Source organism: Elephantulus edwardii, unplaced genomic scaffold, assembly GCF_000299155.1.
Source record: "Elephantulus edwardii isolate Elephantulus edwardi_28Jun2011 unplaced genomic scaffold, EleEdw1.0 scaffold00065, whole genome shotgun sequence".
Classification (NCBI taxonomy): domain Eukaryota; kingdom Metazoa; phylum Chordata; class Mammalia; order Macroscelidea; family Macroscelididae; genus Elephantulus; species Elephantulus edwardii.
In genome coordinates, this window is record NW_006399815.1 from 11,774,079 (window position 1) to 11,787,766 (window position 13,688).

The 13,688-nt window shown below is 35.8% G+C and overlaps 1 protein-coding gene across 2 annotated transcripts in view; it reads right to left on the bottom strand.

The window, feature by feature from the left end:
* CNTN1 (contactin 1) overlaps positions 1 to 13,688 on the bottom strand; it is a 241,776-nt gene that overhangs the window by 49,732 nt on the left and 178,356 nt on the right. For both annotated transcript variants that reach the window (XM_006888198.1, XM_006888197.1), the window contains 4 exons: positions 13,293 to 13,396; positions 4,024 to 4,210; positions 1,711 to 1,823; positions 831 to 987 (listed from right to left, as the gene is read on the bottom strand). In XM_006888198.1, coding sequence (XP_006888260.1) covers positions 831 to 987; positions 1,711 to 1,823; positions 4,024 to 4,210; positions 13,293 to 13,396 — 561 coding nt within the window. The remainder of the gene's footprint in view (positions 1 to 830; positions 988 to 1,710; positions 1,824 to 4,023; positions 4,211 to 13,292; positions 13,397 to 13,688) is intronic.

Here is a 13,688-nt window from a genome sequence, read left to right on the forward strand (position 1 = left end):
CCAGAACACTTGATCGTTCTAATGCGAAACTTATACTTGGACCAGGAGGCAGTCATCAGAACAGAGCAAGGGAACACTGCATGGTTCAAAATTTGGAAGGGTGTACGCCAGGGATGCATCGTATCTCCATACCAGATAGATATAGATAGATAAATTTTCATTTCTTTTGTTAAAGGGAAATACCAAATTTTCTCATAAATCAATAATATACACTACAACATTTATCATCTTTTAATAGTTCAAAGTCTCTAAAAATCTTCAAATCAACATAAACTTTAATTATATATCACTGACAAACGGTGTCACACATTTAGGGTGAGAAAAGTATCAACTGTAAACAAATAAAGAGCTACCATTTTTAAAAAAATACAAGAAATCACTGTTAAATGTTTATGTTTGATTAACAAAGTCTATTAGAAGAACCAAGGCTTCTGCCAAAAAGAGACTGTGATGAAAAGAGGAAGAATGCAAAGGAGCTGTAATTTACTGTGTCTTATCACTATGTTAGTACATCCAGGGCAAAAGCAGGAGTTAGAAAAACAGTACAGTCCAGTGTTTGGGACTATATAATGGTCTAGTGTTATGCACTGTTCTAACACATTATCATATTTTAATTCTGCTTTGAAATTCAGATAACATCAAATATGTGAGAAATTGCAAGTTTGCTTTTACAACTTAAAAGGGAAGACATATCCAATTTCAGGGTATCCTCAATATTTCAAATCCATTTAGGGAAAGAATGTGTTGGTGTGAATATCACTCCTGAGAATCCATATGGCCAAGAAACTTACAGGTTCTTAATTGAAATGTGTCTTAATTGACTGGCTTACCTGAAATTTTCACTTGTGACACCATTCCATCTCCTCCGTCACTGTGGGCACGGACCTCTACCACATACTCTCCATCCCTGGGGATTGGGACTTCTATGGAGTGTTTATGAGTTGAATACAGCTTGCCATCATGTTGACCATCAGGTCTATAGAGTACCTTACAAAGTCCCAAAATATGTATACTTAATTAAGTGCTATAATGAGCCAAAGCCGTACTACTAAAACCAGACAAAAATGATTACTTTTCAATTAATAAATAAAAGAGGATGTTATGTTTAACAACGGCAAATTTTGCTATTTTTACTTCATAGAAATGTGGGAGGATTTTTAAAATATTTTTAGGGTATGCTAAGATGATATACTTCATGTATCTAAATCTTATAGTTAGAGATGACTCAAATAACAGAAAAAGTTTATCTTTTTAATGGATAGATAAAATGAGTCTTTAAAAACTGAAGTAGTCTAAAGAAATTATCTAATAATTTTAGCATTTTTTACATATTATCCCTAAAATTTGACTTAGAATGATAAAGCTCTAGTGTGAAATAAAGGATACATGGAATTTTCATATTTATCAATTTATAAAACATAATTCAACACATCAGATTGTGCAGTGCCACGCTATTCTAATTATTTGCAAACAAAAATTGACTCTATCTTAAGCAATGATTATTCTAACAATTCTATATAGTAGTTTGTTTTTTTTTTAAATTTCCTGGTAATGTTTTATTTCAAGACTTTTCATGGCACTATGCAATCTGATCCTGTTACACAGCATAAGAAACTGATCAGGCGTTGCCTGCCACAACCGCAAATGATCAATCACACTTTGTAATGATGGTGTTTGTGCGGGAAATAATCTAGTAACTTCTTTATATACCTTATATCCTGTCACTGTTGATTCATTTGATAGTGCAACGACATGATCCCAGGTGATTATGTAGCGTGAACCAGACCTTATTGAACTGATGATCCTTGGAGGCTGGCTAGGAGCTGTGAAAAGTAATAATATGCAATGGACGTCACCATGTCTACGCTAAAGTCTGTAGGTTTCATTGCATCAGGGACTACAATGCTGATGATTATGAAGCTGACAACCACCACAACCACCACCACCACAGCAACAGCAGCTAATGAGTGCTTACTATATGCCAGGCACTTATGCTAAGTACTTTCACATCACAAGGTAATAGAACTCTTCCCCCCTCCCTCATATTCTGCTTTAGTATCTTTCCTTTTTCTCACAAAAAATAGTCTATTTTAAGGTCAGCAATATCAAATTACTTTATCAAATATCAAATGGCCAAATCAAATGACTTTATTTAGTGTTTTCAAACTTAATATTTTTGTACCATTTCACAGAGTTGTCCTCCTTTCTTCTGCAAGAATTTCACTCTGCAATTCTTATTATCCAAGTTTCTGGGTTTTTCTTGAGGCTTCTCTTGCTTAATAAAACCATTACTGTATTTATGCCCTTTGTTTCGCTTCTATGTGTTTGGATAGTTTAAGGATGGATCCTGATCCTTCTCTCCTTTATATACACACCTTTTTCTTTCTTAAGCAAATATATGTATCCCAATGGCTTCAGTTATGCAGAATTCTATTTTAAACTATAGCATTTCTTTTTGTTATCTGTGGACACGTATCTCAACTGAATATCTAAAAGGCTTCCCAAATATAGAAATATAGAAATCAAGAAGAAATATTTCACGTTATTCCTATGTCTACTGATCTATGAATCCTTTCCATTGTTAGTAAATAGCAGCACCAAATCCCCATTTTCTCAAATAAAACTTCAGTCTTCAATTCTTCTACTTTCCTACACCTAAATTAGTAGCAAGTTGTCAACCTTACCTGCATAAAATTTTCTACTTCTTTCTACCTACTCTATCTTCAGCATCATCTCTCTCTTGGACTACTGAAACAGTCATCTAATTTTCTTTCTGTTTTCATCCTCCCCCATCACTATCTGTTGTCCATACAGAAGTCAGAAATATTTTAAAGAAATTAAATATCATGGATTCCCTTAAAATACCCATGTCTCATGAGACTTAGGAGGGGGAAAAATATCCCAATTGCCTCAAATGTCATTTTCTCAAAGATCAATGATGGTCATTTTCCCTGACCACCTGACTGGGTTCAATTCCTAACCAAGCCACTTGTAATGTGTCATGTATTTTGTTTATTTACTTTGATTCTCTGTCATCTGATATGGCAATGTTTGTATATTTTTCTGCTTGTGTTTCTATGAGAAGTATATATGACTTGATACTTTGTTTCCTTAATACCTAGAGCAGTGCTGGGCACATAGTATACCACTGATTGAATGAGTAAAGAATGAATAAATGGGAAAATAAAATTTGTGTTCCTTTTAAAGATTAGTAAACTGAACATTAGAAGAGAGAGATAATTTGTCACACATTTCATAAGTGGAATAAGCATATTTCAACTCATGCCTGACATTGAAGTAAGGCTCTACTTCTATGCAATGTTAGCTCATTAATATAATTCTTCAGTGAAAACATGAGTTTTCAAACCCTAATGATAATCATAGCTTCACATTATTCTGTAACTACTAGAGTCTCATATACACATATTCTTTTATACATACAACCTGAGTTTAAGAAGAAAGCTAAAAATTGTGGCTAGAGAAAATAGAATGTCCAGGAAACCTCATCATAAGCATAGGTGGTCTAACTACAAGGACAGTGAGAACATAGGACGGAAAGAGAATAAGCATAAGGATATGACTTCTAGTTTGCATTTGCATTGTGGAATGACAATGAGTTATGGATTAAAACATAGACAAAAAAGCTGAGTAAGAATTTTCTCAGGCAATTATATGAAAGCAATGCTTAAATGAATTAAAAACATAACAGAGACAAGTTAATTCTTTAATGGCACAAAATTTCAGCAGCTATGTTTACAAATGGGAATTCTATAATTTTACTTAAATAATAGGAAATTAAAATCCTTCATATATTTTATGTAGTAATTTTTATTATAATCACCAAGAAAATACTAAAATATCTAAGAACAACAACAACAAAAACAGAAGCACCTGTTTCTCAAAATGTCATAACTCCAAATTGAATGTGGTAACACTGGTAGGTAAGACTGATTTCTTTCATCGTCACTCTGAATCAGTTCTAAGTTTTTTTGACAAGTCTAAAATAAGACTGTTGAGACTCACGTGCTTTTTTGGTGAAGGTTTCAATCATGTCACTGGGCGGGCCACATCCTGCACTGTTGCAGGCTCTGACTTCCACAAAGTACTGTGTGTCTGGGATCAGGTTCTCCAGCCTGGCTGAATACTCTTGGCTAGTGACCTGAACTCTGTGTGCAGCTGCTTCTTTGTCATGGACAGCCCAGTATCGAACCTGCAAATAAGCAAGTTACATACTATTTAGTCATTATTCAGACTTTTCAGTGATGGGGAAGTCTTTGTAATTAACTCTGTATCCAATGGGATGGTGGCTATGAGCATCATAGCCTCAAATGGTACTTAAGAAAATTATGTATCAGACCCATTCTACAACAGCGGCACCATGCAGTATTTGTCCCTTTGTGACTGAGATATTTCACTCAGTATAATATCCTCCAGGGTCACCCACTTTGAATAATATTGCATGAGTTCCTTGTTTTTCAATGAGGCGTAGTATTCCATTGTGTGGATATACCACTGCTTCTCTATCTTTTCTTTTGTTGATGGGCCCTTAGGTTGCTTCCAACTCTTTGCTATTGTAAACAAAGCTTTGATAAACATGGGTGTGCATATATCTGCTTGGATGGCAGACATGGTCTCTCTGGGGTATATTCCCAGTAATGGGATAGCTAGGTCAAATGGTATCTCCAATTGCAATTTTTTGAGAAAGCTCCACACCGCCTTCCACAATGGTTGCAACATCTTACATTCCCACCAACAGTGAATAAGAGTTCCAGTTTCTCCATATCCTTGCCAGCATTTGTTGCTTGCTGTACTATTTTGCTATTCTTACAGGGTTGGGGTATGACAGGAAAAACTGGATAAATTACATATATTATATTGAAACAGATGAGGGAAAGAACAGATTAGAAGTGATATATGATTGAGTATTATGATTAGCACAGGAATCCAGCATTAAGGTTGCATAGAGAAGTGTACTCGGGGTGGTGGGGGGAAGGGATGTGGGAATTGTATACTAATGAAGGAATATTTTTTTTTCTTTTTCTCTTCGGGGGGAGGTGAGCTGGTGGGGAGGGATTGGGCAGGGACAAAATTGAATGGAAATCCAAAACCTCTGTAAATGTCTATTAAAAAGAATAATAATTAAAAAATTTAAAAATTATAAAAACAGAAACATGGTAGGAGACATCCCACTTCTTAATTTCAAATCCTACTGTACTGCCCTGGTGGTCAAGAAAGTGCAGCACCAGTACAATGACGGACACAGAAATCAGCCCATCTACTTATGGTCAATTGATTTTTGACAAGGATATGAAATTTAAGTGGGGAAATGATAGCCTTTTAAAAAATAAAGAAAAAGAAAAATATGTATCACTAAGCTTAAAGGTTTTTTTTTTCAGTCTTAGAAGATGGCTCGGCACAGGTACATCTACCCATGGATGTCAAGACACATTAAAGACTGAATTTATTGCCTGAGGTAGTCTAACGATGACCAAAAGCAGAAAAGGAACAAGAAGCAAATAATTGTGGGCAAAATTTACTTTTAGAATATATAACAGACCCTTGTAAGAATCTGATGCAATTTTTCATTTTTCTTGCTGTATTTCTGTTTACATAATTTCAAATTGACTATGAACCATTTGTATGGTAATTCAAAAGGAACACAAGCAGGAATACAAACTTAATTGATTTTAGAAATATCATTACCTAACCAAGAATAAGCCAATATACACTATTTCTGAAAAACAGTATTTGACAGTTAGTTTGACAGCCATGTCCTCCCCCCACCTGGAGATATTTCTATAAGGGTAGTATGCCAATTGTTTTACATGCTACAGTATAAAATTTAGCAAAACAGACTTATTAAAATACCTCACAGTGGCTGGCAGTTGGTAATCAGACTTAGAATGAATGTGTTACTTGTGTAAAAAAAAATACAGTAATACTTTCAGCAAGTACATTTGAGAATTATTTATGTAAAGATATTTCCTTTGAGCTTATACTAAAATCATGTTGTTGTTGTTTTTATATACAATTGCATTAGAACCGACCCACAGCTGACTCTCAGAAGGTTTTCAGAGGCAGTTAATCAAATGGAAAGAGATTGTCCATCCTTTTCATGCAGAACATCTGGTGGATTCAAATCAAATGCATTTGGGATTGTAGCGCAACTTCTTACCACTAGGACACCAGAGGTCCTTATATAAAAGTCAAAATATCAAAGAAATATTATACAAAATAAGTTCATTACTTGTAGAAATTACTTATTTTTCAAATAAAGTTAGATTTCTATTTTATTCATGTTATGACTAGAAATGATCAAACTTATTAACCAAAGTATAAACTACAGTATTCTTTGTCTCTTAAAAGTGTGATATAAAGCTATAAACAATTCTCACTCTTCAAATAAAGGCTTCTTAATTGGTGTTAAATCTATAATGATATACAAGGAAAAATAAAAGGAAATAATTGATTAAAATGACATCTTTCATCTCACTGGTTAATAATAGTAAGCAGCACCAGCACATCTATCAGAGCCCATGGTGTATACCTTGAATAATACAGTGCATAGCTTTAAAACAGACAATAAGTAACATATCTCAAAAGCTTTGATTTCTTATTGTTATATTTTTCTAAACTAAAGAATCTTTCTAAGTAAAGCTGTATTGAAATGCTAAATGAACATTAACTTCAAGACTATGGCTATGCAGAAATTGAGACCCAGGGAAAGCAAAATAAGGCAAATAGCAGCATATCAAATTCTCCTTCTATCCTCCTTGGTCATTGTCCAACTCTCTGATGCATAACAAGTGATTGCGTAGACTATGGCCTGTAGCAGATTCACCTTAGTCTCCAGAGACACACCATTGCTCTCCAGTACTTTGGAGAGGTCCCTAACAGCACTTTTTCATCACAATGCATATGTCTTTTAATTTCCTGGCTGCTGGTGCCAAGAGTATTGACTGTGGAGCCAAGCAAACTAAAGCTGTGTACAATCTCAATCTCTTCACCATCCATCCTGATGCTGCCAATTGGTCCAGTGGTGCCCAACCTCCCGGATAATCTATTCTGCATATAGGTTGAAAAGGTATGGAGATAGGATGCATACCTGGCATACGCCCTTCCCAATTTTGAACCATGCAGTGTTCTCTTGCTCTGTTCTGATGACTGCCTCCTGGTCCAAGTATAGGTTTCGCATTAGAACGATCAAGTGTTCTGGGATTCCCATTCTTCTCAGAGTCAGCCATAGTTTGTTATGATCCACACAGTCAAATGCTTTTGCATAGTCAATGAAACACAGATAGACATTCCTCTGGTATTCTCTGCTTTCAGCTAAGATCCATCTAACATCAGCTACAATATCCCTAGTACCACGACCCCTTCTAAACCCAGCCTGGACTTCTGGTAGTTCTCTGTTGATGTGCTGTTCCAGTCATTTTTGGATAATCTTCAGTAAAATCTTGCTTGCATGTGAAATCAGTGAGATTGTTCTGTAGTTTCCACATTTTGTTGGGTCACCTTTCTTTGGGATAGGAACAAATATAGATCTCTTCCAGTCAGTTGGCCAAGTGGTTGTTCTCCAAATTTCTTGGCACAACTTGGTGAGCACATCCAGGGAAGCATCTGTTAGCTGAAATATGTCAATTGGTATACCATCTATTCCTGGAGCCTTATTTATTGCCAAAGAGACTACTCAACCTAATAATCATTATAATTGTGAACTCAATCATCAATCTTAATCTCTGATTCAGCTGCTAAGAATTTTTGTTTGGTATAGTATATTTTACTTGTTTTCATTACATTCATTATGTCATTGATTTATCTGCTGGGTGAGGTCAATGGTTTAACTGTTGGGTCAGAAAAGAAAGTCTTTGATATATTCCTGGATAGGAGACAAAAGACCTAAAATGCCTTTGATAAGGATTTCTTGGCCTTGTGTAAGTTAACTTACATTGCCAGGATGTGTAATTTTTTTTTAACTAGATAAAAGTGAAAAATGAGTAAAACTTAAATATTTTAATCAAAACTTAAATATTTTAATCAAATAAGGTTTTTGTTTGTTTCTTTTTTCAGATAAGTTTTTAAGTGATAAAGACCAAAGGTTTTTGTTTTTAAATTCCATTGGCTACATGTCTCTCTTGAAATGTCAAGTAGGAAATTAAACTTGAAATGGGGCTAATCACTCAGAACTTGTGGACTATCCTAGTTTGGGTTTTCTTTTTTCCTTCCTCTCTAGTCCTTATAACTTAGACCTCTAGTAAAATTTCACACAAGTGTAGGGTATTTATTTTCCTGATCATCCATCTCATTAAATCATCACTCACTTCTTCCATCATATTATAAAACAGAAATAATTACCACATTATAGTCAAACCTCACCTACCATATGTGATGGGTGAGAATTTTCTTATGGTATACTAAAATATTATGAAGTTCTCTTTTAAGCCCTCATGCTTTTCTCTTTGATATTTAAGGCACCGTGGGGAAGAATTACAAGGTGTTTAAGAAAGGATAAGTGGAAATAAAAATTCTACAATTTTTGCTATTTTAAAGTAACCATCATCTGGGTAAAAAAACACAAATTCAAATCAAGTTTTGCTAATTCTCACTTAAACAGTTCAAGTTTCATGCTCATTTTTAAACTGGGGACACAAATAGAACCTAGTCCCCAAGACTATAGGATTTGTAGATTTAATAATATTAGTTTGGTGAAATATTATTACTGTAAGGGCTCAAGAAATGGTATTATCATCCTTGTTAATTTTATCATTCTTAAAACCAGCTTAGAAACAGGAGTGGTATCCACTTCCAAAATAGCTTGCTTCTGGAAACCCTATGAACCCGGAGAAAGGATGAAAGTTATACAAGTGCCCAGATCTTTCATTCATTGGGTCACTATGAGTTGCCTATGACTCAATGGCACTTAACAACTACAACAGCATAGAGAGAGATCAGTTGGCCTAGTGAACAGAAAGTGATGCTACTAAACCAAAGGTGGGTGACTTTAATTCACGGACCTCAGGCCTGTTTTTAATTGTTTTTGGTCAAACATTCTTCTAATTAATATAGCCCTTGTCTCTCCACTTGCTGTACTGAGATAACTCATGTTTGCTGTGAAGCTGAATACTGTGACACTGATGTGTCAAATGTTCTAGCTACTCTGAAGGAATTTGCAAAAAAGAAGGTCCTGGGAATTGATGCACTCACAAGATTATGCCAAGAAATCTGGAGAACAGCTACCTGGCCAACTGATTGGAAAAGATCCATATTTATTTCAACTCCAAAAAAGGTGAACCAACAGAGTGTGGAAATTACAAAATAATATCACTAATATCAAGATCCTGCTGAAGATGATCCAAAAAATACTGAAGCAATACATCAGCAGAGAAATGCCAGATGTGCAGCCTGGATTTAGGAGAGGCTGTGGCAGTAGGGACATCATTGCCAATGTCACATAGGTCTTGGCAGAAATCAGAGTGCAAGAGGAATGTTTATCTGTGTTTCATTGACTATGCAAAGGCATTTGACTCTGTGGATCACAACACATTGTGACTAATTGAGAAGAATGGGGATCATGGAACTCTTAATTGTGCTCACATGAGACCGATACTTGGACTAGGAAGCAGTAGTCAGAACAGAGCAGGGAAACGCTGCATGGTTCAGGATCAGGAATGGTATGCATCAGGGATGTATCCTATCTCCTTACCTTTCAATCCATATTCAGAATAAATCATTCAGGAGGTCCGACTCTCTGAGGGGGAATGCAATATCAGGAATGGAGGAAGACTCATCAACAACCAGTGCTATAAAGTTGACACAACCTTGCTTGCTGAAACTGAGGAGGACATGAGCCATTTGCTGTAGAAGGTCAAGGTCAATATGGATCGAAGCTCAACATCAGAACTGAGGCACAAACAGAGATTTGTACACCAGTGTTCATAGTAGCATTATTCACCATTACAAGAACAAGGAAACAGTTCAAATGTCCAACCACAAATGAACAGATTGAAATAGTATGGTACATTCACACAATGGAATACTTTGCAGCACTCAGGAACAATGACTGTAAATTATTGCCTAATTTGGGAGGGACTGGAGAGCATTATGCTTACTCAGTCCCACAAGGATAACTATTGCAAAAAACCCTTTATTGTAGAATGAGTATAAGGATCCAAGAAGAGTGGAAGAGGTTGGAAGCAGAGGGATGAGGATGTGCTGGGGGAAGGGGGATTAATCATGGGGTTGTACAATTTGTTGGGTGTGGTATGAGGGAAATTAAATTTGTTCTTGAATATAATATTTTCAAATTCTGTAGATAAACTAGTAGAAAATTAAAAAAAATAAAAAATAGACTCTAAATTTAAAACATTTTTCAACAGCAACAACAAAAAAGAAAACAAAGATTCTCACCATTGGGTTAATAGCTTCATGAAAGACAGAGATGAGATTGAGATTATTAATACCTTCAGCTTACTTGGTTCCATAATCAATACTCTTGGCACCAGCAGTCAGTAAAGCAAAAAACAATTGCACTGGTACCTCTCTAGAATACTGAAGAGTAACAATGTCAGCTTGGAGAGTAAGGCGTGCCTGATCCAAGACATGGTCTTCACAAAATACTTGCTATGCATCAAAAAGGTGCACAATGACTAAGGATGATAAAAGAAGGATTGATGTCTTTGAGTTGTGGTGCTGGACAAGAGTGTTGAACATATATCATGGTTGAATATGCCAGGAGAACAAACAAGTCTGTCTTTGAGAGGGTGAAACCAGGCTGTTCCATGGAGACAAGTATTTTTATTTTTAAGCTCTATCTCACATACTTTAGGCATATGGCCAGGAAATTATTCTTGGAGGGATGGAGGGAGAGCACAGGAGTGGAAGACCCAGGATGAGATGGATTGACTCAGTGAATGGACAAATGGAATTAGGTCTGTTGGAGACAATGAGTTTAGCTCAGGCTAGGACAGGGTTCAGAGCTAATTTACAAAGGGTCGCTATGGGTCACAACTCGGTGGCATACAACTGCAACAACAACAAAATTTAATTTTGCAAGCTACAAATATTAATATACTCTTCCAAACATTCTTTTTACTTCTTTAATACAGGGGTTAGAAGCATTATGTAAACTTCTGCCTCATTACTTATCTTGGGCTATAAATGTAATTGTTAGTTCAGTTGTTAATTGCTCTCAAGTAAAGTGTGACTCACAGTGACCCTATGAACAACAGATCTGAGGTCTGTCCTATCCTGCACCAACCTTATCATTCTCAACACATTTGAGTCCATTGTTTCAGATACTCTATCAAATCCATTTTGTTGAGAGTTGTCTTCTCCCCTGACCCTCCACCTCTTCCATCATGCTGTCCTTTTTCAAAGAATATCCAAAATATGTGAGATGAAACTTCACCATCTCTGCCTCTGAGGAGCATTCGGATGGCACTTTCTCCAAGATGTATTTGTTTGCTCTTATGGAAGTTAATGGGATATTCAGCACTCTTCTCCAACACAACTCACACGCATCAAACACATAGGAACTCTAGTGGCCTAGTGGTAAGAAGCTGCACTGTAATCCCAAAGACACGGTTCAAATCTACTAGCTGCTTCATGTAAGGAGGGGCAATCTCCTCCTGTGAAGCTTTCTGCCTCTGAAAACCCACTGGAGAGTCAGCTATGAGTCAGTTCTAACTCAATGGCACACAACAATAAAAACTGTGCTATATTTTGTTAGTTTAGTAAATTAAGTATACTTGGTATTCAGAGTTTACTCTTATGATTTTCTCTTCTTGTAGTAACTTTAATTTAACCATTTCAAAGATCATCTGTGAATAGTTTGAGTTCTACCTAAATAATAATCTATATAGTATGAGAAAAAACTGACTGGGAGTTGGCTTAATGAATTAGGTTCTCACTATAGAAATAATGTGTTCTTGCCAAAACCATATTGTAAAACTATCTGATAATTCTTCATTACTTCTGTCATCACTTAATGAATATTATTTAGGGCCTAACATGTCTGCCATAGAGAGCTCTAGCGGCCTAATAATAAGGGGCTGGACTGCAAACCTGAAGGCATGTAGTTCAAATCTATCAATGACTTCACGAAAAAAGATGGACAATCTCCCCCCTTGCAATTTACAGCCTCTGAAAACCCATAGGAGGATGGGCTATGAGTTGGTTCTAACTCAACAGCACATAACAAAAACATGTGTATGTCAACTGTTCTGTGCACTGTACAAAACAGACTATACCCTGATTCATGAAGTTAATATTATACCCATAAATAAAGTAAACAGAGAACACAACACACACATTCGAAGGCCACTCCAGCTGCACAGGCAAAGCCATGTCTGCAGCACAGCTCAAGGACCATAACTCCAAATAGGTATTGACTGTCCACTAGTTGCATTAAACAAACGGAGTCAGTGAAAGAGGAAAAGCAAATCCCCTGAACTTAACACCAAAAAGCTTGAGTTTTAGATACTTCTATAACATTAATGGTGGCAAGTCTTGGGAGCTCATTGACGTCCACTTGCTCATCTGTAAATGTAAGACGATGTCAATTCCTTTGAATTTGTCACTCATTGTGCTTAGAAATATTGGATGATTTTGCTTTTCCTGTATAATCAAGCTTAAATTCTTTAGCACATATTAAAGTTTTCAATTATCTTTGAAGTTTCAGTCTTCCAATTCTTATTCCCTTTATCTAAGAAAAGCACTGTTTTTTTGTTGGTTCCCCCCCCCCCCATTTGCATGATTCTGACTGGTCCTGTAAGAATTAATTCAAGGTAAGTTTTCATCATGACATTTTTAGTGCAGGCAATTTTCTGCTTTCCTATACAATATTATGAAATGCATGTTTAGTTTATTAGTAATTGTTTCCTTCATACAGATTTCTAGAAGAAGAGTTATTAAGTCAACTAGATTGAACATTTTAAGGACACTGTTACAAATTACCAAAATTCCTTCTGAAAAGTTGAAACTTCATCCAAATTTTATAACAATGGTAATTTTAAAAGACCTTGGCTAACATGGGTGTTATTAACTAAGTTTTCATTTTGGCTGACTGCTTGCCAGCACACCAGACTCTTACCAAATCTCACAAGGGCAATAGAAAATTTCTATTGTACTGTTAATAGTTTATAAATGCCTAATGAACTAGACACAGAAAAATATAGTGTTATTTTTCAGATAAACAACTGGGACATACAATACTGACATATGCAGCACATTCGAAAAGCTGTTATGATGTACTTATGAGTAAAGCTATTGAGTTTGATAAAAATTGAACCCACCTGATAACCTTCCACTATTTTTTCCATAACGTGCTCCCAGTGAACAGATATCTCGGAAGATGATAAAACTTTTACACCCACTTCTCTAGGAGCTTCACCAGGAGCTAAATTAAGAAGAAAAAATTTCATTATTAGCAAGAAAATTAAATAAAGACACCCGAATAGCACATTTTGTTGTATAAATAAAAATAGTATTACCTATTATGACATTTTTACTAATATTACTTGATCTCATGGTCATCACACATATACATATTGATGTTCCTGAAAGTGTGTGTGTGTGTGTGTGTGTGTGTGTGTATGTGTGTGTGTGTGTGTGTGTGTATTTATAGATACCTTGTTGTACATGCCATAGAATCAGAACTGGCTCAAATCTCACCCCCCGCCCCCTAGTGG